The sequence below is a fragment of the Dendrobates tinctorius genome, unplaced genomic scaffold, assembly GCF_039654945.1.
Source record: "Dendrobates tinctorius isolate UK_male_01 unplaced genomic scaffold, ASM3965494v1 ptg000064l, whole genome shotgun sequence".
NCBI classification, from domain to species: Eukaryota; Metazoa; Chordata; class Amphibia; order Anura; family Dendrobatidae; genus Dendrobates; species Dendrobates tinctorius.
The window spans coordinates 8,177,913-8,204,534 of NW_027361732.1; the positions used below are offsets into that span (position 1 = coordinate 8,177,913).

General features: G+C 43.1%; 1 protein-coding gene across 7 annotated transcripts in view; it reads left to right on the top strand.

Annotated features, from left to right (window-relative positions):
- The window catches only part of ERICH6B (glutamate rich 6B), a 440,905-nt gene that overhangs the window by 226,674 nt on the left and 187,609 nt on the right, over positions 1-26,622 (top strand). For 6 of the 7 annotated variants that reach the window (XM_073580272.1, XM_073580271.1, XM_073580275.1 and 3 more), the window contains 3 exons: positions 8,762-8,838; positions 13,307-13,435; positions 24,841-24,989. In XM_073580272.1, coding sequence (XP_073436373.1) covers positions 8,762-8,838; positions 13,307-13,435; positions 24,841-24,989 — 355 coding nt within the window. The remainder of the gene's footprint in view (positions 1-8,761; positions 8,839-13,306; positions 13,436-24,840; positions 24,990-26,622) is intronic. The other variant, XM_073580276.1, reaches the window with a different exon arrangement.

The window sequence follows — 26,622 nt, forward strand, 5'->3', positions numbered from 1 at the left end:
AAGACGGGGCCCAAAAACTACCTAGATAGGAACGGATAGGAAGGCTGCTGTCTGCAATCTGCCAAAACCCTATCAGAGACAAAAGCCAACAAGCTGATATAAAAATGGCCCTGAAGCAACTAAGCTTCAAAAACTAAATCAGCGCTCAGGTACTTTCAGAAGACAGAGCTCAAGGAACACTGCACACTCCAGCAGGGAGTGGCAGAATCCAATAAGCAAGAAAAACAAAAACAAATCTTAAATGCAAAAGGCAAAACAGAAAACTTAGCTTTAGGAGAGCAGGAATCAGACTGGTGTCCAAGAGTTCACAGAGAAATCACCCGCAGGGCAGAAAGGACATAGGCTGCCTTAAATCCAGTCAGTGACTCCACTCAGCCAATCGTCTTCATTAGTCCCAGGTGTCTGATAATCAGGCTCACTACCTTCCTTCACTAGAATAGGGAGTTCACCAGGCCTCAGTGACGGAGGGGAAAATGAACTCACAACACCTCTCATCAACTATTCGACCATTAGTCACACAACATACCTCCCTCTCTGCCTAAAGCCATGGGGCTTGGCACTTTCTCCTACCAGACAAGGGATTCTCAAGAGGGCATCGGCTTTACCATGTAGCTTCCCTGCTCTATGCTCTACATGGAAGTTGAAATCTTGTACGGCTAAAAATCAACTGTGACTAGCATTTTTCCACTTTGTGTCCATCTCTACCTCTTCAGACCATTTGACTATTACCAATTTTGCCCCTTAAGGAAGTCAGTCAGGGATGCGGTCATCATGGCAAAGTTTGGGATGAACCTCCTGTAGTATCCCACAATCCCAAGGAAGGCTCTAACTTGCTTCTTGAACAACAGTCAACAGTCTCGGCCATGTTTGAGTTGCCTCCACTTTACTGATTTGTGGTTTTATCTTGCCTCGACCCACTACCTATCCCAGGTACTTGGCTTCTTCTTTCCGTAAGGCTCACTTCTTTTGGGTTTATTGAAAACCCCGCCTTCCTTAGAGCATCAAACACTGCTTGGACCTTTTCCAGATGACTCTCCCAGTCCGGGCTAAAGATAATGATATCATCCAGGTATGCAGCGGTATATTTCTTATGGTGTGCAAGGATTCTGTTCATAGCTCTCTGGAAGTTCGCCGGAGGTCCCTGCAGTCCAAACGACGTCCGGACATACTGGATGCATCCGTCCAGAATAGAAAACGCAGTCTTCTCCTTGACTTCCTGTGCCATGGGGATCTGCTAATATCCCTTTGCCAAATCCAAGGTGGTTATGTACCTTGGCGGCCCATTAACTCATCGACCTGTGGCATGGGATATGCGTCGAACTTCGAGACCTTATTCAATTTCCAATAGTCCTTGTAGAACCTCCAATCACCATCTGGTTTTGGGACCAAGAAAATTGGGCTCGACCAACCACTCTTGGACTCCTCAATGACTCCAAGTTTTAACATAAGCACCACCTCCTTGGAACTCATTTCTCAACGGGCCTCTGGAATCCGATAAGGCTTCACTTTTATGCGCACATGTGGCTCCGTCAGAACTTCATGTTCTATGACCTTCGTGCACCCCCGCAATTCTGAGAACAGGTTCTTGTTTTTCTGGAGCAACTCTTGGCACTGCTCTTTCTGGGCTTTCGAAAGTGTCACCACTATGGTAACACCTCCAACCTTGCCTTCTGGGTTGGCCAGTAAGCATGGAGTTTCAGCCGGTTCTCTGTCTTGCCATGGCTTGATGAAGTTGAGATGGTAGACCTGTTATGGTTTCCGTCTTCCTGGTTGAAGAATCTTATAATTTACATCACCAAGCTTCTCCACCACCTCATACAGCCCTTGCCATTTGGCCAAGAACTTGCTCTCCATCATTGGAATTAGCACAAGAACTCAGTCTTCGGAATTAAACTGCCTCACTTTGGCTGACCAGTTGTAGATCCTGGCTTGAGCTTTTTGTGCCTGGAGTTGGTGTCCTTTTACGATGAGCATCACCTTCACAATCCTCTGCTGCATCAGTGACACGTGCTCAGTGATGCTTCTGTGGGGTGTGACTTCGGCTTCCATATTTCCTTGGCTATATCCAGGAGACCTTACGGATGTTGGCCATACAGAAGCTCAATTGACGAGAACCCCATGGAGGCCTGTGGAACCTCACAGATGGAAAACAACAGATATGGTAAGAGACAGTCCCAGTCTCTACAGTCCTTTTCTATAGCTTTCCTTAGCATGCTTTTCAGTGCTTTATTGAACCTTTCAACAAGGCCATTTGTCTGAGGGTGGTACATTGAAGTCCTTAACTGGGAGATTTGCAGGACCTTGCAAAACTCCCTCATCACCTTACTCATAAAAGATGTTCCCTGGTCAGTCAAGATCTCCTTTGATAAACCTGCCTAGGAAAAGACATGGACCAATAACGGCCTATACCTTTTACGGAGGAGTTTTTCAGAGGAATTCCTTCAGGGTAGCATTTGGCATGGTCCAGGATGACCAATATGTATTGATGCCCACAAGCAGATTTCACCAAGGGACCAACCAAGTCCACAGCAATTCTCTCGAACGGCACTTCGATGACGGGCAATGGCATGAAGGGACTGCAAAAGTGAGAGGTGGGGGCGGTTAACTGACACATAGGCCAGGACCTGCAATAGTTGACACCCAGGCCAATAAAACCTCTGCACAATCCGTTCCTGCATTTTTTCCACTCCCAGATGTCCACCCAAGATGTGTGAATGGGCCTTGACCAACACCTTCTGTCTATAGGGGCCCGGCACTATTAACTGTTCCACCAACTCCTCCCTCAATTTTGTGACTCTATGCAACAACTCCACACTCATCATAAAATAGGGAAACCTTGTGTCAGCCCCAGGCTCTTGTGCAACCCCATTAATGACAGTGACATTGTTAAAGGCTTCTTTCAGAGTTGGGTCCCCATGTTGGGCAGTCCCAAAATTCTCACTGGTCCCCCTTACTCCAGAATGTCAGACACCAGGGACACTTCCTCCTCATCCCCCACAAGGACACAAAAGAGAAATCAGTCTGCCTCTGGGTGTGGTGATACCTTATTAGGGTTCACTGGTTCCCCTATTCGCATCAGCAAATTCAGAACCCTTCCCCGACAGATCCCAAAATAAACAAAAGTCCCAGCCTATAATAATAGGGTGCAACAAGTCCCGAATGACGCCGACCTCATGGGACTCAGTACCGTAGGCTGTTTCAATGTCCACTCTTGCCATAGGGTAGTCCTTAGTATCACCATGTATGCACCAAACGCTGACCTTTTTCACCGGGATCAGTTGGAGAGGAAAAGTGAACGTCACAAGGGTCACTAAACTCCCGGAGTCTAGCAGTGCCTTTACCTCCTGACCATTCACCTTCATGGGACACGCTTGAGGCCCCACGTTGGGTGGAGAGTTCACACTGCAGGCAGGATATGCATAACATGAACTACGACATTCTATGCTGCAGTCCATTTGCTTGGGGATCAGGGGACAACAGGCACCTCCAGCAAATAACATCACCTGTAGGTACCTTGGGCACCACCTCCCACGCCCCTTTGGACCTTGGATGCCCCAACCCCTTTTGGGCCTTCGCCCCCTGTTGGGACCCACAGTATGGAGTGGGCTGCCTTCCCATGGAACCTTAAACCCCTGGTATTTCTGGACCAGTCTGACCAGTTCATCGGCATTCCAAGGATCACCCTGGGCAGCCCAAGTCAGTACGGGCCTTGGCAGGGAGTGCAGAAACCGGTCCATCACCACCCATTTTATCATCTGCACAGGTGTTGAGGATTCTGTCTGCAGCCACTTCTTGACCAGATGCAACAGGTCAGATATTTGGGAGCGCAGCGGTTTGTCCCGGTGATACACCCAATGGTGAACCAGCTGTGCTCTGAGAGTTATTGTTACCCCCAAGTGTGCAAGAATCTCAGTTTCAGCTTGCCATACTCTTTGGTGTCCTGCAAATCTAAATCATAGTATGCTTTCTGGGGTTCTCCCATCAAGTATGGCACCAGTACCTCTGCCTACTGCTCTGGCGGGAGTTTCTCCGTCTCGGTGACCCTTTCAATCACTGTCACTAAGGCCTCAACATCATCCCCAGGAGTCATTTTCTGCAAAGCCTGTCTTACCGCCTTCCGGACATTGGCGTCATCAGACGGACCTGGGGTTGGGGTGCTCGTCCTGCCCAGGATGGTAGTTGCCAGAAGCTGTATCTGCTGCCGTTGCTTCTGCTGGCTCTGCTGTAACAACAGTCTGTTGGTCTCTTCCTTTTGCTGCTGTGACTGGACCAGGTGTTTCAGCAGGTCCTCCATTTTGTCTGTTGATGCTTGCTGGCTTGCGACACACTTAACTCAGGACTTACAGTCCTTCCTGTAGAAGTCTCATGTCTGTGCTGGGAATGGTGTCTGCACTTCTAACACCAATTGTAGGGGTTGTACTCATTCGGGTGCGACAGGAAGAAAACAAGAAGCATGTTCCTTTAAAAGTTCATTTGGGTTTATTGCTTCATAAACAACAGAAGCACAAACAATAAGTAAACAGCCTTCAGATCAGGCAAAACAAAGTCACAATGTCCTAAGCAAGGCTCTGCTTTGTCAGGCCTGTAGGCACAGCTAGTGTCCAGTATTCAGGTTTGATCTGGAGCCAAACATACAGGAGGCCTTCTCCCTCCCAATACACAGACCATGTGCCAAACAGCCTCCATTATATAGGCTGTAACCACACCCAGATGTGAGGTATGTGGGTAGCCAGACCCGCACATCTCTCATAGCTACCCGCAGCCTGGTCCCAGGTGCAACAAATGAACCTCTTAGTGCTTTCATGCACTAGAGAAAATACTTCGGGTTACATCACAGAGACAAGCCATCTCTGTGTCACATACCTCCTATCGACTATGCAACCATTAGCCACACCACAATGTTAACACCCTCTCATAGTTGGCAATGTGATTATCTTCTGAATAAGCAAATAACATTTAAACTTATGATGAGTAGTTGTCAGTGCGCAGATGCCATTATTTAAAGTGATTCTTATTAACTCCAAATGAATTTAGCTGTTCTCATAGGATTTTCCTAATATTTTCTCAGTTGCATTGTATGGCAAAAGCCATTGTCTGTAAACAGCTTACAACACAGCAAAGGAATCTTATTGTATAAAGTTATCAGTAAAGAAAACATTATATTGTGGGGGCGTGTTCTTTTTATTCCTGTTTATGATTGGGCATCTCTTATAGAGAGAAAAGTACATGCCCCCAGTGAAAAGTTAACTCCTTAGGTGCCAAATATTTGGTTGCTAATACTGTATCTCCAAAACGGAAAGGCAGAATAAGAAAGGAAAATTTAAGAAAAAAAATGTTTCTTCCACTCTGCAGTCACTATTACATCTTGTGTCCAGTTTAACTAAAAAAATATGAAACATCCTTTATAAGTATTTTACAACAGTTGCATTAATTAGAAATAAACGTCCCACGAAAATGGATTACCCCTTCATGACCTTACACCAGGTACGGACTGGGGCTGTAATTCAGCCCTTGCACTTGAATTCACACAGGCTCATGATGTCCCCGTTCCCATGAACCAGATGAGATATATTACTAATATTACCCTGGATGGAGGAAAGGAAGATTTTCTACAAGACCAATATTTCTAATGATACCCGTGGCCTGCTGGGGCAAGTGACAATCAGCAACTTTGTGCTCCATCATAACTCTTAACAGTATGGGTGCCGTGAGAACCCCAATTCTGTTAACAATGTAGCAGACAAGGCAGCCCATGACCAGACAGGCCCTTCTGGCATTTGTCAGAATTGCCAGATGGCCAGTCCGGTCCTGCCTTACATGTATCCATATATCCAGGTTGGGAAGGACTTCCCGACCATGTATGGATATGAACAGGTCATTTTGTGAGCACTGGCTCTGTGCACGCACGATCGTCGCCGGGTTTTCAGCAAATCGCACAGCTGACACGCAGCTCTCACTGCCAGGAGCGGTGTCGGCATTGCTAGTGGCAGTTTATCCATCTCACCTCCGATTGGCACTCGTGCAACGTCACTGCAATGGGCAGATCATTATCATAGTGAACTCCGTGACGACATCTGGGTCACCAGGGCTAGCAAACTAGCTAGACCATGCGCAGAGCATGGCATGGTCTAACAAGCTTGTTTTCAGTGCAGCGCTGACTGTTTATAAAGCATTCCAATGATTTAAAACTGTGATCAGATTGCAAAAAGTGAAATTCACATGGAGAGACTAATTAAAAAAGTAAAAAGAAAGTTTTAAAAATTGTAAAAATATTTTCTGTAAAAAATCACTAAATAATAAATATACATATTGTACACATAAATAAATATTTTTAGGAAAGAAAAAAAAATAAAAAGTACACATATTTGGTATAACCCTAACCTATAAAATTGTTACACTGGTACACCCCTTCAGTGAACACAGTAAAAAAAAAATATACATAGCAAAAATATATGCTTTTCCAACATAACGCCAAACAAAAAGTGGAATAAAACGTGATCAAAAAGAAGAATGTAAATAAAAACACATTTTTTTCTGTGATAAAGATGTAATTATTTTTTCTTTACTGCCCAATGGTGTAAAATTGTGGGACACACCAGTGGTGTCAACATGATCACTGCACCCTTAGATGAATTTATTGACAATGTAGTTTGTAAATGGGGTACTTATTAGGGGTTCTGCAGTTCTGACACCTCAGGGGCTATCCCAGTGGGCCATGGCACCTGCAAATCATAGCAATAAAATCTGAACTGACTTATGATACTCCTTCCCTTCTGAGTTTTGTACTGTGCCTCAAAAGTAGTTCCCGATTACATGTAGGGTATTGGTGTACTCAAGAGAAATTGCACAACAAACTAAGTGATCCTCTTTTTTCCTATAAGCCCTTATAAAAATTGAAAATTTAGGGCTAAAACATCATTTTAGCTGTAAAAAAAAGAAAGAGGACTTGCAGATGGGAAGCAACTATAGTCTTTTTTATATTTGACTGCTGACATTATGACTTAATTATACTGTGTATAACTACTGTGAATATTTATTATGAGGGAGGAACCCATGTTCTGATTATTGGTGAATTTGAAGTCATATGGGTTCGTTATCTTAACCCTGATTCACTATTGGCATGTTGCATAGAAATCACCAATATATTGATTAATGATACCTTATACTATACATCAAACTGGTCTTTTTTATATTTAACTCCTTTTACCATGACTATGGGTAATTTTACCTTTGTATAATAAAAGTTATATTTTAGGAGTATTGTTTTTCTCTTTTGGCTGAACAGCCTCAGGGGCTCTGCCAATGTGACATGGAACACTCAAACCATTCCAGCAAAATATGAACTCCAATATGGCGCTTCATCCCTTCTGAGCTTTGCAATATGCCTCAAAAGTAGTTTTTGACCACATATGGGATATCACTGTTCCCAGGAGAAATTGCACAACAAATTGTATCGTCCATTTTGCCCCTGTTACCCTCTGAAAAATTAAAAATTTGGTGCAAAACCAACATTTTTGTTGGATAAGTTTGACTTTTAATTTTCACAGCAACTTCTGTGAAGCACCTGGGTATAAAGTTGATCACCACACACTGAGATAAATTGTTTGAGGGGTCTAGCTTCCAAAATGGGATCACTTGTGTGTAAAAGGTTACTTCAACAAAGTATTAGTTTAAGGGTGTGCATATTTATGCAACCACATTATTTTAGTTCTGATTTTTTCTTTTTCTACCCAATAATATTTTAGTTTATTTTTAAGTGAATATATGCAGATTGTGTGTGACATTAAAGGAGGAAAAAGTTCTGAAATTATTCTTGTTTGTATGGTAAATTAAAATGACAAAAACCTAGCATTCTAACAGGGGTGAGTAGACTTTTTATATCCATTACATATGGGTATATAAATAGTTAAAGGTGTGAAAACATGCTGGCACATTCCATTTAACCCCAGTGTACCCTTGACATGTCACCAGCCTTCCTTACTAACTATATCCCTTAAAAAAATAATAGCTATACTGTATATCCAATTTTATTTATGGTACTATCTCATCAGAATACAGCCAATGTCCTGCATCTAGAAATAAACGTTTTCCACAATGATAATCATCAGATAATACATTAGTAGACGGAAAGAATTAGAGTACATTCTCTACTATTTTTTTTTTTTTTAAATAAATTGATTGCCATTCAGTGATAGTTGTACTGCCCAAAATATGTGTGCAGGTGCAGAAAGTAGAGAGCGTAATGCAAATGTTTATAAGGAAAAGGGATATGATTTGAGGTGCAGTGTGAAGCAGCTGAATGGCTGGGCACACTTGTGATTTTAACTATTCATTTAATCTGAAATAGTTTTGAGTTGACCTTCATCATGTGAATCATTCATTATAATAGATCCTGGCAGGCCGCCAACCAGTCATCCAGCCGAGCCTTCTGACTACACATACATTATTGAAACATTTACAGATTGATGTTCTAGAGAAGATGTCCATTTTTAATTTGCTCTTAAGAATTGCTGGGCACAAATGCACTTGGTCCAATATTGACGCCTTAGGACATATTCACTGTCTGATATAATTCCTGGAAAATGAATGCTGGTACATGTAGCTGAGAACTTCCCAATACTAGTTAGAGTTTCTAGGCAATATATTTTAGGAATCAAATACGATGTATGCCCTAACACTTATCCAATATGCCACTTTTGGGACACAATTTGAGATATGGCTGGTATAGAAGTTTTATTTTCATACAATTTATCTCCTCCAGGTTCTATCACTAGTGAAAACACGGTAGAAGAAGGTACTTCAGATTTTGAACAAGATGATACTAGGATACTTCGACAGGTAAGTAAGCCACCAACAAACATTATGCAAAGTCCCCAAAGACATTAGAATATAGTGAATTTATTGTATCTCTATTTATACTTCAGTGGTTTGAAATGGAAATGATCAAATGCAGTTTCCTATGTTAATGATGGCAATGTACTGTATCAGTAAAAATCAGATGCTATATATTGTAGATGTTCCATAATGAATCTGATTTTTATTTATCCATATGATACACTCATCTGAAAGAGCCCTAAGACCACCATTTCTTACTATGTGCAAAGTATGAAAGCAGATATCTGGATTCATCAGTGAGCATGATTAGGACATACTCAAGTGTAGCAGATTAGTGGCACAAATTTCCGTGACCGCACATGTTGCAGAAACCACTTGATTTAGATGCATAGAATGATTTTTCATTTGCCGAAATTTGTAAAACAAAAATGCAGTGTGTGAATATACCTTTAGGCTACCGTCACACGATGAGCTTTTATCCCGTTTTTAGCGCTGCGTTTTTTCTCTGAGTCAGTAACGCAGTGTCTTAAGTGGATGAGATTTCTAGAAATCTGCTGCCCAATGTGCTTCTTATTTACACTGCGTAAAATGACCCGCGGTGCATTTTTCAGATCCACAGCATGCCAGTTTCTCTTGAGGGAACTCTGAGTTTTCTGTGCAAATCTTCGCCATAGATTTAAGGCCCCATCACACACAGCGATCTCGCTAGCGAGATCGCTGATTTTGTGATGCCACAGCAATCTCACCAGCGAGATCGCTGTGTGTGATGGGGATCAGCGACCAGCCCCCCTGCCGGTTATCGCTGATTGTGCAGCATCGGCCTGGGCCGTTTTTCGATCGCTGGTCTCCCGCTGGCCAGTGCGCATCGCTGCGTGTGGCAGCGAGAGACCAGCAATCAGCGACGCTGGTTTCTAATGTAAATATCGGGTATCCAGGAGCTGCGGCTCTTGAATACCCGCTGTTTACCTTGGAAACCGGCGTACATGCTGGTTTCCAAGGTAAACAGCGGGTATCCAGGAGTCGCGCGGCTCTTAGATACCTGATGTTTACCTTGGAAACCAGCGTGTACGCTGGTTTCCAAGGTAAACAGCGGGTATCCAGGATACTCTGCTCCTGGATACCCGATGTTTACATTAGAAACTAGCTTGCTCGCTGGTCCTGATCGCTGGAGGGGCTGTCTTGTGACAGCTCACCAGCGATCAACCTAACGATGTCCCAGCAATCCCATCATGTCGGATCATTGGTGGGATCACTGGGACATCGTTAAGTGTAACGGGGGCTTTACATTGTATGTGTATAACTCATTGTACTAATCCAAATTTACTGCTTGCATTATAATCTAAAACTTTTTTCTGCAAAATATTCTTGAAGATTTAAAAAACATACATAATTTTTACTAGCAGTTAAGTTGCAATGCATTGCAATTGTCTTACCTATGAGGACAAATAGAAAAAATCAATGTCCACCATTTCAAAACTCTCCCCAAAAACTAGTGTCCCTGCCTTTGATTTGGGCTTGCACGACGTGCCCACATATTTCCCCACATTTTATGGCCGATTTAACCATCATCAAAGGCCTGTGACATCTGCGGGTGGTTAACATATTAAATCCCACTGTCAATCTCTGACAGCAGGTTTTGACACACGCCCTCCACTGTCGCCCCTGTCACATGATTGCGGGGCGCTGACAGGTTGTTATGGCAGCCAGGGGTCTGCCGATGACCCCGTATCTGTCATTACATTCCTCCTGTCATTACAGGCCGATCTTAATAAGAGATTGTGATTTCTGCTATACATAGTAGTACTAGAGTACTGCTATGTGTAGCACAGGTGATCGGAAGATCGCAGCTTCAAGTCTCCGAAGGGGACTATTGAAGATAGTAAAAAGTGGGGGAAAAAACACAAAAGTTAAAATCACCCCCCCTTTTGCTCCATTAAAAATAAAAGAGAAATGTTCTGATCTATAAAAATATAAAGTAAGTTAGTCTGATAAGTTATCTGTGTAGCAAGAAAAAAAAATAAAAACACCAGAATTATGTTGTTTTGGTCGCCGCAGCATTGCAAATAAATCCAAGAAGTGATCAAAGCATCATATCTACCCCAAAATGGTTTAATTAAAAACGTGAGCTCAGTGCGCAAAAAATAAGCCCTGACACAGTCCCAGATCCCGAAAAAACGAAAACCTTATATTTCTTGGAAAATGGAAACATAAACAAAATTATTTTCTTACAAATTTCCAATTGTTTTTTCACCACACGTAAATTAAGAAAAACTATATATCTTTGGTATCTACATATTTGTTTTGACCAGGCAAATCATATTTCCAAGTCAATTTTTACCATATAGTGAACATGGTAAATAAAAAGCCCCAAAAACAATTGTGAGATTGCACTATTTTTTTGCGATTTGACCACACTTGGAATTTTTATTCCTATTTTCCAGTACACTGTGTGGTAATGTATTGGATGCGGTAAATGCACGTTCTTCAGTGAACACATGCAGATTTACCTGCGTGATTAGAATGCAGCAAAAATACGCTGTGTCCAAAGCGCTGCTATTTCCTGATCATGGGAACGTAACCTAGCAAATCTTTGTTTCATGCCTGAAGACATTACTCCCTTCTTTACTCTAACAAGGCTGCAAAGTAAACATACTGTCAAAATTAGAAGTTTTAATATTTAATAGTTTTTATTAATTAGCAAAACGCAAACTGAATAAACTAAAGATAAATCTAAATCAAATCAATATTTGGTATGACCTTCAAAACAGCATCAGTTCTACTGAGTACACTTCCACAAAGTCAGGGTTTTTGTAGGTATCTATTCAGTTGTATGTGTCACGATATTGTCACTCTGCGTGACGCGACCCGATGATAGGTTGGTCACAAAACGACAAGACAGACAAGGGGACACCGGGGAAGCAATTACAACGGTGGGCCCTATAATAAGGAGCTGGGAAGTGGACACCTCCTGCACTTCCTAAGGAAGAGCCCTGAACTCTCCTCACGTTCCCTATACAGGTTCTTTCAACCTGTCGCCGACCAGGATACTTCAGTCCCTCACTTGCCCTGCACCTATCCCTTACTAGGGAACTGGCAAGTGCGGACACTGGTCCTCACCACTGTAATAGCAAAACACCAGGGAAAACAACAGACAGGGAAAACAAACAACTTAGCTTTCTCTGCTGTCAATGCTCCTGAGGCAGCAGAGTACGGCACCCAGAAACAGCTTCCTGCAGAAACATCAAGGCCCCAGATAAGCTGCAACAGCAACGCTCAAACTAGCTCCTCTCTTCTCAAAGGTTGGTTAGTGAATGACCAGTATTACCAACAGGGAGCAGCAACAGCTGATGACCTTTTATAGGAAGGAGGGGGAGGTCACCACCTGCTGACTAATTAAACATGTGGTAACACCAGCAGCCACTGGGGGCAAAAACCCAGCAGCCGACCCACTACAGTTGTAGTAACACCAGCGGCCACCGGGGGCAAAAACCCAGCAGCTGACCAACTACAGTTGTAGTAACACCAGCGGCCACCGGGGGCAAAACTCCATATTAACCCCTGAGGCAAGAAAGGAAAAGGTTCGTATAAGAGAGTCCAGTCTCTGCCACAGATCCGAAAATGGATCGTGATAGTATAAGTAACCAGTTATACCAAACAGATCGTCATTTTCATATGTAGCTTGAAACAGTCATTAACTGAAACAGAAACGGTTGTGTATAAGGCTTTAAACTGGGTGAGGAATATCCAAACTCTGCTATAAAGCTGAGGTTTCATGTCAGATGTCATACTCCATGCCAACACTGAGCACAGCAACAAGGCAAATGGAAGTAATATTGCATCAGCAAAGTCTTTCCCAGTCAAATATTTTAAAGCAGACTGGGGTTTCCAGATGTGCTGTGTAATACTAGCATTTCTTGAAAATGAAAGATGGCCACACTGATCTTCGTGAAAGTTTTCGGTGGTCATCCATGAATGTTTTATAACTAGCTTCCTGAAGTCGTTGAGTAAGAAGGACGCCTAATGAAGTACTTAAAACAGAACACTTAAGGCTTTTGACACACGTCAAATTAATGGTGACAATGTAATGTGTATGGAGGCTTCTTGAATGTCCCACAATGACACATATGTTGATAAATAAAAAGATTGAGTATGTTAGAATTAAACATGTCAAATATTTTTGTTAAGCCAGAAGATAAGGAGTCTGACAACTCCTCTACGGGAGAAGACCAGCTAGATAAATATAAGCAGGTCAGAGAAGGTATCCGTCACCTACCTACCTCGTGTATGGCCATCTTCAATCCATTGTCGTATCCATGTGCAGAGAGTGCAAAAACAAGATATCAACATCAATCTGTACACAGACGGCTTTATGTATGAAAGGATTCAAGTCATATACACAAATGTTATCACATGCTTAACTTTTTGTATGTTTTTGTGATTATCATATTTTTATGTGCTTCCTCTGTTCTAGCTCCCACTGATTTGTGAAGATGATCCACAGAGGATTATGGAAGCCACCATCTCAATTTGTGAATTCTGTCACTTGCCTAAAAAACCCTTTCCATCCATTACACAACTTTCTTCTGAACCTGGCTGCATGGTAATTGTAGCAGTAGTTGGAGGTTGGACAACGTAATATTAATATCCACACGTTTGATTCACTATTTTCTGTATAACAGGCCATAGTTATCATAGTACCTTTATAATAGACAGCAAGAGTTTGAGACTCACTTTTTCTCCAAACTCTGGTAAAAATCAATCAGGCAAAGTTATCAAAATTAGTGCAAAGTAAAAGTGGAGCCAATGTTCTTAGCAACCAATCACATTCCAGCTTTTATTTAGACCTTGATTTATACAACTGCTCCACTTTTCTTGCCAATTTTGATCAATCTTCTCCAGCCGCTTCTTTTGTGACTATCCGTATTTTTTTTTATGCCGATGGCTCCAAAGTCATACCTAAAACAGAAAATCAAATATTCTTGCAAGGTCCCTATCACTGGAAAATCATACAAAGACCTAGTGCCTAAAATAACAAATCTTTATTAAACATACTTTAAAAATGGCAATTGAATGACATGTCTCAGTAACTAGACACGAGCACTGACAGCAATAAATTCACATAGATACATATGGATAATTGTGCACCCTCGTAACCCCTATATAAATATACTGTGCTGTACCCCTACCTAACGGCGGACGTTGGCACCCTAGTGGGGAAACGTTGCAGCGCCTCTGGCTCCAAAGTCATAGAGAATGCACACCTGACATGTACACAGTATACTTATGGGGTGGGCTGCTGACACCTGTAGTGTCCCTTCTCCGAATTCTGAACATTCTTCAGCTTTAAACCCAGGAAGTCACTTGGGGTTCATCTAAAGTCTACAAAAAAGGCATTTGTGATTCAATTCACTCCCCCCTACCCTTACTTATATACATCTCATGTTTATGTAAAATTGTGTCTTATAATTAATCTTCCTGCCAATTTAGACATTCACTTCTCGGTCCTTTAAATACATGACACAATTGACGGGGATTTTTTCTTTACCTATATCATTAATGTTTATTTGAAGCCTGGCAATTATGCTGGGCTCCTCTCCACTGAATTACTATGGAAACCAACCACTTGAAAGGATAAGATGATGAGCGTAATAGGCCACTTATTTCTTTTACGCTAATGCAGTAAGAGAATCATCTGACAATGTGGACTCTTCTGTTGGAATTTTTAGAATTCTTCTCCAATTTTCCATGTTTCCTGGAGTAGGGAAAGTGACCAAGTTCAGATTCACATGGACTGTTTTTCATCAGTGTTTTAGATTTTCAGCTTTTAATATTGTGATTTCTGCAGTGCTTTTCACTGATGAAAATAAACTGCAAAGCTTCTCCTACTCTTTAGCATGTTAATCATTAATAAATGCCATCTGTGTGCTGTCCATAATTTATACGGACTCATAGACTTTAATGATTAATTTTGATCTACACAATTGCGCTAATCAAAAATGAACATGTCACCAAACGGTCCACAAAAAACCCAGATAGCTGAACAGCCACAAACATTATAATGGTTATCGGAAAACACAGATACGACATATACGTGACTCACGGATGTCTGAATGAGGTCTTATGGCTACTTCTTGGAAAGGATTATCTAATTTTATGACTATGAGGATCAATTTGCCACTTTTTTACTTACAGAAAAATTGATTCTACAAACTTTTTCCATGTTAAAGATGACTAATTGAATGTCAAAAAAGTTTGCAAGCTTGAACAATTAAGTTGCTCATCGCAACATGCCTCACATTATTTCAAGTTTGTCTATTGTCTCCTGTAAACTAATGTTCTTCTAGACCTCTATTTAACCCCTTAATGACTGGAGCTTTTTTTCGGTTTTGCGTTTTCTTTTTTCGCTCTTTTTTCCAGAGCCATAATGTTTTTATTTTTCCATCAATATGGCCATGCGAGGGCTTATTTAAGGCGGGACAAGTTGTACTTTTGAATGACACCATTGCTTTTACCATGTCGTGTACACGAAAACAAGAAAAAAGTTCCAAGTGCTGTGAAATTGCAAAAACAGTGCAATCCCACACTTGTTTTTTGATTGGCTTTTGCGCTAGGTTCACTAAGTGCTAAAACTGACCCATCATTATGATTCTCCAGGTCATTACGAGTTCATAGACATCAAACAAGTCTAGGTTCTTTTTTATCTAAGTGGTAAAGAAAATCCAAAGTTTGCTAAAAAAAAAATTAAAAAAATTGTGCAATCAATTTTTCAAGACCTGTAGCGCCTCCATTTTTCATGATCTCGGGTTGGGTGAGGGCTTATTGATTGCGTGCAGAGCTGACATTTTTAATGATACCACTTTTGTGCAGATATGTTCTTTTGATCGCCCATTATTGCATTTTAATGCAATGTTGCGGCGACCAAAAAAACGTAATTCTGGCATTTCGATTTTTTCTGGCTACGCCATTTAGCGGTCAGGTTAATCCTTTTTTAATGATAAATCAGGCAATTCTGAGCATGGCGATACCAAATATGTGTAGGTTTGATTTTTTTATTGTTTTATTTTGGATGGGGCACAAGGGGGGTGATTTGAACTTTTATTTTTTTTAATTTTTTTCATATTTTTAAAAACTTTTTTTTTTTTTACTTTTGGCATGCTTCAATAGCCTCCATGGGAGGTTAAAAGCTGCCACAGATCACCTCTATGTAGCGGAATTACAGCATTGCTATGAGCGCCGACTACTCTTTTGGCTTCTATCAATTCTCTTCTATTGAAAGAAACCAAACCTTTCCAGTTGACACATGCACATAGCAAGCATCGGGTTCATGACCGCCTTATAACGTCAGTGATATTGGGGGCTCATGCACCAGGTGCTGCCTGTCATGATTCGGCAGTCTGCGGTCACATAAAGTGACTGCAGACATTTATTGCAAGCTGTAATTAACTATATAATAATAAGTTACTTATTAATAAAGCAGGGTTTTTTTCTCACTGCTGGAGTGGTGCTTTAAACACAAGTCCCCTGCCCTGGTCATATACTCGTTCTCCGGCGTATTCACCGTTTTTGGGCACCTCTCAAGTCCCGCAGCTCAATGTTGTGAGAGCAGCTTTTGATAGGCCAGACGTTAGAAGCTACGTCACAAGTGCTCAATGTAAGTGAATGAAAAACAGAAAGTGGTAAGAACGAGGCCAGAACGAGGCTCTCATAGACTTACATTGATTAGAGACCTCTGCGCTGCTCCATTAAACACTGGAGCAGCGGACAGACCACAAACTGCGGGAGATGGAGCTGAGTGGAGGCGAAAACACATGAAAACGCCGGAAGGTGAGTATCAGACAGTCAGTAGAAGTCTTGGATTTTAAGGCGCTACTCCAGAGGTGAAATTTAAAAAAATGCTGCAGTGGGGTTTTAAAGGGAATCTGTCACCCCCCAGACATATATGACCTATTAATACATACAGGTAATAGAAATATTACACTAGTCCTACCTGTCTTCCTCATATTAACGGTCTTGTTGCTGACAAATGTTATATTCTTTCTTTATGTTAATGATTTCTTCCAGGCTATGGGACGTGCGGTGCTGTAAGAAATCTCTGCCTCCTATCCTCATTATAATATTACCTTCCTCCCAGGTATGTCAGTTATGGCCCTGGAGTCCTGCGCCTGCACCCTGCAAGTCACCACAAATTGAACCTCTTCCTCCCTTCTATGGGCACTGCATCCTAGGATCTTCTGCACAGGCGAGTCACTGTGACCTCCAGTGATAATGTGCTCTCCCCACTTCCTCCCTGCACAGTCATTGCTAGGAACCATGTGTACATGGTGATGACTATGCAGGGAGGAAGTGGGGAGAGCAGCTTATTGGCGCGCACACCGGAGGTCACTGAAACAGAAGTCGTCGGCACCTGCGCACAAGATCCCTGAATGCAGTGCCCCTAGAAGGGAGGATGAGGTGTGTATTTCTGAGGGGGTGCAGGGCCATAACTGATGCTGAAGGGAGGTGGTAAGTATTACAATGAAGACAGGAGGCAGGGATTTCTTACAGCACCTCGTGCCCCAGAGCCTGGAAGAAATCATTAACATAACGAGAGAATATTACATTTCTCCACAACAAGACCATAAATATGAATCATACATATTTTTATTACCTGCATGCTCATAATAATAGGTCATATACGTCCTGGGGGGACAGATCCCATTTAAATGTGATGCAGTTCATGGTTACTGAATGGGGGCTTGTTATACTAATACTTGTATAAGACCCAGCTGGTAAGTATCAAAAGCCCCCTGGCACCCCATCTTCAGCCCCCCAAACAGCAACTATTACATGTAATAGAGTGCATATAATCTACTAACAAAACAGTATAATAATCAGCCCCCAGGGCTCTGTTCCCCCTCACCCATGTCAGCCCTTCACAATTTCCCCATCCTCTCACATTCACCCCCGTGCCCCCCCCTACTTCAGCCCGCACAATAACCCCTCCTCTCACATTCAGTCCCCCAATGCCCTTTCCCCCTTCTCCACTTCAGCCCCCACAATACCCCATCTTCTCACATTCAGCCCCCAGTGACTATGACATGCCTACCTTTAATCAATCTACATTTACATTCTATCCCCACTTACCAGGTTACTTTGCAGACAGTGAGGCAGGACCAGGAAGTGTCTGAGAGAAATGCAGGGTGGGCACTAGGACCCAGCTTGCGTGAGCCAATCCCAGCGTGCACCAAACTGCAACCGGGAAGAATTCCTCAGGTCAGTAAAGCCGGCACTGTACACTGCAGGAGCCAGGAAGGAAACTCTGCAACTGGACATTGTGCTAGCCGGCATGCAGAATCTCCGTTAGGCATGGGAGCAGGCATTTTCCTGCTCTCCAGTGCGATGTTCTGCATTATCAAAAAAGTGACAGTCAGGCCTGTTTCACACTTCCGTTTTTGTGTCCGCCAAACGGATCCGTTTCCGTTTTTTTGACGGAAACTGATGCAAACGGATCCGTTTTTTTAAAAACGGATCCGTTTTTTTGACGGATCCGCGGTAACCGTAATGGAAGTCTATGGGACAAAAAAAACGGATCCTGCAAAAAATGGCGGATCCGTTTTTTTACGGAAAACAACGGATTTTGACGGATTTGAAAAAACGGAAGTGTGAAACAGGCCTCACTCTCGGTGGGCCCATTCATGTGGCGTAGTGATGGGAAGTTCGGCTCTTTTTGGCAATTCGGCTCCGCTCACCATAAAGAGCCGGCTCTTTTAACGGCTCTTTTTTTAATATTAATCCGTTTTCCCCAGTCCTCGTTCCAGGTCTTTGCCTGTACAGTGAGGCCTCATTCGCCACCTGTATAAGGATCTAGTGACGCAGTGTAGACTGTTATTCAGCATTGCTGTCTCCTCAGATTGTCAGCTCTTGTGATCAGGCACCGGCTCCTTGGTTGCAGACAGTCTTACCATGTATTCCTTTCTAATCTGTGACGTTTTTTGTACATGTCCTGTCTGGATTAGTAAGTGCTGCAATCCGTGTTGGCGCTGTATGAGAGTATAAGGCCGGGGTCACACTGGCGAGGAATACGGCCGAGTGAGAGGCGCTAAAAGCACGCATTACACACGGACCAATGATTCTCTATGGGGTCCCTCGCACCAGCCGTATATTTCTCATCCGTATCCTACGGTCCGTGCCAATCGCAGCATGCTGCGATTGTCAGCGTACTACGGCCGTAGTACGCCAATGCAAGTCTATGGGTGCGCAAAAAATACGGACTAGACACGGACCACACATGTGACCTGCGAGAAATACGCACCCGGTGTCTTTTAGCAAAGCCGGCAATTCAGTGCGCTATACAGTAAACTCACACTGACAGGTTTAAGAAAGAAACGATATATACACATAGAATATATATATATATGTATTCTATGTGTCTATATCTATTCTTTGGTTTCTGTTATAAACCCTGTCATAGGGCTCCATTATATGTCCATTTTGCAAGGCCATACGGATTACATACGGATGCTGACATGCGCAAAATACGCGATCACACCTTGATTACGGATGACATACGGAGCACTGTTTAGGGGTCATTCATCCGTATTACGCATGTAAAATACTGACCGTAATTTGCATCGTTTTGTGTGACCCCGGCCTAATCCGTAAAAGGTATGTTGGAAGCACTGTGCCAACACACACTCCAAAATATGTAAGCAACGCCTACTGAATAGTAAAATCAGACACTAAGAGCAGCTGACTGGCAGGGGGGCTCGGTGTCGCCCCCTCACTGATCAGACATTGCTGACCTATTCTAAGGTCAGCCAGCATTAAAGTCATGGACAACCTCGCAGGTGTACTTATTTGAAGCCTGCAAAATGATTTGGACCCGGGCCAGTTTTGTTTCCATATTACACTGAAAAGATCCTTTCTGTTCCCCCACTGGCACCCTTCCTCCTGACCCCCCTATTCCTGCAGTGTAATAAAGTCATGTGCAGTAAGAATAGTCTCATATCGGCCCTGGTGATCTGATAATGAACCAGCAGTAGCCCAGCGGGACGTCTATTCCCCCAGACTAGTAGTCCGCACCTTGATTGCTGGAGTCATTCCCTCTTGGAAGCGATTTATTTGCATCCGTGTTTTTTCTGCAAATGGATGAAAACGCATGGAACTGCACCCTGATGAGGATCTGGTTGGAAATGTGAAATTCTGACTTCTGGGGCAGAGGATAGGGGGAGAGAGGGGAGGGGAGGGGAGGAGAGGGGAGGGGAGGGGAGGGGAGGGGAGGAGAGGGGAGGGGAGGGGAGGGGAGGAGAGGGGAGGGGAGGGAAGAGACTGGTGAAAGAAAAAAAGACAATGGGGCTCGGAGCCTGCGCAGTATGAAATCCACATGCAGATTGGACGCAGGCATCCTGATTCAGGTGCATCTACATTGACTATCTTATGTTTTTGCTGACATATCAGGATGGCTGCAGATTTTTTTTAACACCCAAAATTCGCAACAAGCTGCATTTTGGGAGAACATGGAAAATCCTGATGCCTCCTGATCCTGATGCAAACGCAGGTCCGTGCCTCCCTATGTTAAGTATAGAGATCTAATCTGGATCAGGATTGCTACGCTTCACAACGCACAGTACCACAACACTAGTGTGAACGCAGCCCCACTCGTGTAGCCCCTAACCAGGTGCCCCCATGTTATATACATGCTCCCAATACATTTTATTATCATTACCACACTGTAACACAGAGCACAAGCTCTTCTAGTGAGGCGGGAAAGATCACTGTATGACAGAGCAGCATGCGGACATAGTCTATATTATGTCTGCAGTCTGTTCCCATACAGTTTCATCACTTTCCCATACAGCACATCCCTCACTTCCGAGCATCAGTGCCGCAACACGGATCCCTGCACACGGACCCGTGTTGTCCTGGATCCGTGCTCCATAGAGCTCCATGTTAATTCCAGACGTGTAGCTGTGGATCCGTGCGTCTCCCTGTGCCTGCATGTTTTTCAGATGACACAAAACTGCAACAAGTTGCATTTTTGTGCATCTGATAAAATATGCAGACACACGGATCTGTGGGAAAACGGTGACATCTGGATGCAAGAGTCCCATCCGTCACCACTGAAAGTCAATGGAGACGAAAACGGATCCGTGTGCAGCCAAAATATGGAAGTGTGAAACCAGCTTAACCCTATAAGGCCATGTGCACACGGTGCGGATTCTGCTGCGGATCTGCAGCGTTTCATGCTCTGCAGCAGCTTTAGGTGCGTTGTACAGCACCATTGTTTTCAATGGTAAACTGAAAACCGCTGTGCACATGCTGCAGATTTTTCCACGCGGATTTGCTGCGGGTTCAAATCCACAGCATGTCAATTCTTTGTGCGGAATCCGCTGCGGTTTCGAACCTCTATTGTAGAGGTGTGAAACCGCAGGGCTAAACCGCAGGCTAATCCGCAGATCTTTTTTACCTGCGGATTTTTCCAAATCCGCAGCACCAAAAATTATGTGTGCACATGGCCTAATGATTGGGGCTGGACCTAGATCTCTGCACAGTCTTGCCTGAAATCACTTTATTATATTGCTTACCCTTAAGCGGGAGTCACACATAGCAATCTCGCTAGCGATATCGCTGCTGAGTCATAACTTTTGTGACGTAACAGCGATCTCACCAGCGAGATCGTTGTGTGTGACAGCGATCAGTGAGCGGCCCCCCTGCCGGTATCGCTGATCGCTGCAAGAAACCTCTGGACATTTTTTTGGTCGCTGGGCTCCCGCTGGCCAGCACGCATCGCTGTGTGTGACAGGCGGGAGACCAGCGATCAGGTGTAAAAAATAGAATTTAAAAAAAAATATTGTTATTCTCACCTTCCGACGTCCCACGCAGCTTCCCGCCTCTCTCCACGCTCCCGGTCCCAGTGATCCTTTGCGAGAATGACCGCGAGACTTCGCGCTCCCGCGAGACCGTGATGTCTCGTGGTCATTCTCGCAAAGGATTACTGGGACTGGAGCGTGGAGAGAGGCAGGATGGCTGCGCGGGACGTCGGAAGGTGAGAATAACAATATTTTTTATTTAAATTCTATTTTTTACAGGGACGGCAAGCGATGCCGGGTGCTCGGCATCGCTGTGCTGATCGCTGGTGAAGCTGTCTGTGTGACAGCTCACCAGCGACTTAATAGCGATCCTGACACCTTGATATCGGTGTCGGTATCGCTGGTAAGTCGCTATGTGTGACTCCAGCTTTACCCTACCCTCAGCAAGAACTGACGCTTCTCCCTGTAGGGCTCCTGTCCTGTGTGACTGTCCTGTATCCTCCTCACTCACTCAGTGCTGCACTGCTGCTGAGCTGAGTCGGCTGACTTTAACTAATAGTATGCTATATTATAGTATATGTGAGAGTCTACATGAGACCAATTTGCTGTCACTTGAGTTTAACCCCTCTACAGTCACATGCCATATACAGTATGCCATGCATGCATGTCTGAAGCTAGGAGGACTATATCACTTTAAATATTTCCACTCACTCCAGCACAGACAGCACACATTTCTCTCTGTCTCCTGACAGCTCCGCCTCCTCCCAGATAAATCACTGCCACTGCCTGGCGCCAGAAAAAGAAAAAAAAAAAGAACCGGCTCGTTCACAGTGCAGAGCCGGCTCATTTCGTTCCCAGCGGGGAGCCGGCTCTTTGAATCGGATCGTTCATGAACGACACATCACTAATACGCTGCATCAAATGCACATTTACCCTCCAAGTCTGAAATCCTATTTAACCCCTTTCCTACATTAGACGTATTATTCTGTCCATGTGACCTGGGACCTAAGTCCCAAGGACGGAATAGTACGTCATAGCGATCATGGGCGCCCCCCGTTGGGAGCGCCGCTGATCGCGGCCAGGTGTCAGCTTCTTGCCACAGCTGACACCCGGCACTATGTATCAGGGGCGGTCACGGACCGCCCCCGGCACGTTAACCCCTGGCACAACGCGATCAAACATGATTGCAGTGTACCGGGGGCATAGGAGTGAAGGGTGCAGGGAGGGGGCTCCCTCCGTGCTTCCCTGAGACCCCCGGAGCAGCGCGATGTGCTGCGCTGCTCTGGGGGCCTCCTTCCCTGCAGGTCCCCGGATCCAATATGGCGGCGGGGGCCTGCAGGGAGCCGGCTTCCTCATGCCTGCAGAGCACAGGCATGAGGAAGCCTGGGCAGCGCCTGTGTCAGATCGCTGATCTGTCACAGCGATCTGTGATGTGTCCAATCAGCGATCTGTCACATGACAGTGATGTCCCCCCTGAGACAGTGTAATAAAGTTTAAAAAAAAGTGTAAAAATAATTTATAAAAAATCGCTAAATAAATTAAAAAAAAAATTCCCTAATATAGTCATTTTTTGAAAATATAAAAAACAATAAAAGTACATATATTTTGTATCACCGCGTCCATAACGACCCGCCCTATAAAACTGTCCCATTAGTTAACCCCTTTATTGAACCCCTTAAAAAATATAAATAAAAACGAAGCAAAAAATAATGCTTTATCATCATACCGCCGAACAAAAAGTGCAATAACATGCGATCAAAAAGACAAATAGAAATAATCATGGTATCGCTGAAAACGTCATCTTGTTCTGCAAAAAACGAGCTGCCACACAGCATCATCAGAGAAAAAATAAAAAAGTTATAGCTCGCAGAATAAAGCAATGCAAAAATAATTTTTTTTTTATATAAAATTGTTTTCATTGCATAAAAGCGCCAAAACATGAAAAAATGACATAAATGAGGTATCGCTGTAATCGTACTGACCCGTAGAATAAAACCGCTTTATCAATTTTACCACACGCGGAACAGTGTAAACGCACCCCCTAAAAGAAATTCATGAAATGCTGGTTTTTGTTCATTCTGTGTCCCAAAAATCAGAATAAAAAGCGATCAAAAAAGTCACGTGCCCGAAAATGATACCAATAGAAACGTCAGCTCGTCCTGCAAAAAATAAGACCTCACATGACTCGGTGGGTCAAAATATGCCCACACCATAGGCACACCATATTTTTTGAGCATGCCGAAGTCACTCCGTTATCACGCAAGCCTGCTCGGATAATGCATTAGGCCAGGTTCACATTGCGTTAATGCAGTCCGTTCAAAGCATAGCATTGACGGACTGCGTTAACGCTACACCATAATGTGATCGCGTTATGCTAGCGCAGCCTCTCCATCTGCACTAGCAGTGACGGACCCCCGAATGCTGCAGACCGTGTCCAAGGGTCCGTCACAGAATAACAGCACATCGCTAACGCATGCCACTTATGACATGCATTAGCGATGCTCTCAGTAATGGCAGCTTATGGCAGCGTTAACGGATGCGTTACATCGCGTTATGCCGTGGTGTAGCGCAATCCGTTAAACGGACTGCCTAAAAGCAATGTGACCCCAGCTTTATCAAAGCACATTCACTCATCACTAATTTTAAATTGTATATTCAAGTTAATATAATTGTCTTTCTAGTAAAACAAATAAAAAAATAGTTTGATTAAGCTGTAAATTTCCTAGCATGTTCATATGATAAGTTCATTCTACACAAGCTTTATGTTACAAACTCATTTTCATTTAGGAATTTCGTCCGATGATATTACCAAGACATAAGAAGAGTAATTAACAAGTATAACTGTTTATAGAATTGAATTTCTCTTAGATATCACTGCATGCTGCTGTGAACATTCTGGGCCATATTATTAGTTGGATCATTTACCACTCTCTTACTGCTTTCACACAAAGACGGCCTGGGAATCACAGACCATACTGCAAATCTTTCATGAAAAAAAATCTGCATCCACTGACTGCCTGTTTTATTATCCTGAGATCTGCCCCTCGTTGTCTGCGTTAGTTATTTTGTGAGAAGTTCTGTTAATTCGATTATTTTCTTGTAGTTCTCACCATTGTTGTTTCACCCAATGGGACACATTAGACATTTTTGTTTCCATAAAGTAAGTTTTAATATGTTGCTGTTACAAATATAAACATTAGTATTTCTTCGCCTCCAGCTATTTTGCTGTGTGAAAATCCAGGAACTGTTTCAGTACATGATTATGGAAACTATTGAGTCGTATACACCTGAGGAAGAGACCGAGGTTGAGCAAACACCGGCTCCCATTTCTAAGGAGATGAAAGCTCTATGTGAACTCAGAAAACAGTAAGTATTCTATATAGGACCTTGTACATAATCCAGAAAATTCTTCTAATTAGACTCCTGATGTGGATATTAGCATCCTCAGAGAATTTTCAGAGAATCTGTGAATATTTTGTTGATTATGGTATATTATATATTATGCGAATGTGTATAGATGAGGCTTTATTTTTTTCATAATGCAAGAGACCTAAAGAGAATATCCCCTTTTAAATAAGATGTCAGTTTTAGGTCTAACCTTCTTGCATAATTATTTTTTAATATATCTTTACAACTAATTTTTACATTCCAACTCTGACTTCATAAATGGCTCATGTGTAATAAGCAGTAAAAAATAAATATTGAATATAGTCCTTTGATTGATAGAACACAACTGAATAAGAAGTTCAGGAAGTTTGGAGACAAGCGAGAGTAACAAGATGGGGTGATTGCTGGTGAAGGAGGGCAAGATGATGGTGGATTTTTAAGAGGGTGTATGTACTGGCTACATGTTTAATCTCTTAACGCTCCATGGTGGATAAATACATCATGAAGAGGGTCAGGGTGTGTGGAGTAGCCTCAGAAACTGAGGGCAGATGCCAGCTGTGTTATCTATCAGGCATCTGCCTTTAACAGCATCAACTGGCGTAGTTCGTTTTGGCGCTCATGCGCCTCTAGATGACGCGATTACTGGATGCTGATGGATTGCCTCCTAAAAGCCCCCATTATTTCCATGTTCATTCTCTTGTGAAGTCCAGAAACAGGCCGTGATTTTTATTATATACTGCTATAGTAAGTATTGACGTACTGTATGTAGAACAAGTGATCAAACAATCTCAGATTCAAGTCCATTATGGGATCGGGGTAAAAAGGGAAAAAGTAAAGAAAAATAGTCTTAAAAATATTTAAAAAAATAAATTTGAGTCACCCCTTTTTTCCTAGTTAAAAATATAGAAATTAAAAAAAAATAACATATTACCAGTAGGGTTGAGCGAGTTCTGAAGTATTCGGACTCGCTGTACTCGTACCGAGTATACCCTAATACTCTGGTATTCGGTACGAATAGCGAGTCCAATGATAGTCAATGGAAAATGTGAGTAATTGTCTGCTGGACCCTTCAAAGTGGTCTGGGGGCTGAGGAAAACGCTAAAAAATGTGTAAATGTTAAAAAATGCATGCTGTAAAAAAATGTATATAACATGGGGGCACCTGGTCAGGGGCTGCACGATTGTTTTTACCCCACTGCTTCACTAGAATGTACAAACACTATTTTAAGTCCTTTGGTTTTTTGCCGGAAGAGCGGGACTCGTACGCCACTTACGCAGTGCCAGTGATATATCAGAAGTACCATAAGAGCGAGTGATGATGGAGGCAATCTGCCCTAGGGGTAGGGGCTGTGTTATGGTTAACGCAGGAAGAAGCCACCCATCATTATCATTATCATCATCATCACAAGGGATTCACAATTATAAAGCTTGGACTACTGTCCTTGTTGTGCCACTGCCCAATGTGTAGGCATAGATTTAGTGTCTTCCAAACATTAGCCATAGGGGCTGTATCATGGTTCATGAAGGAAGCAAGGCAGGTCTGAAGGGCCTAACAATTATGATGAAGCTAGGAGTCAGACTACTAGCATAGAGGTGGCCATGCCCAGTGTCCA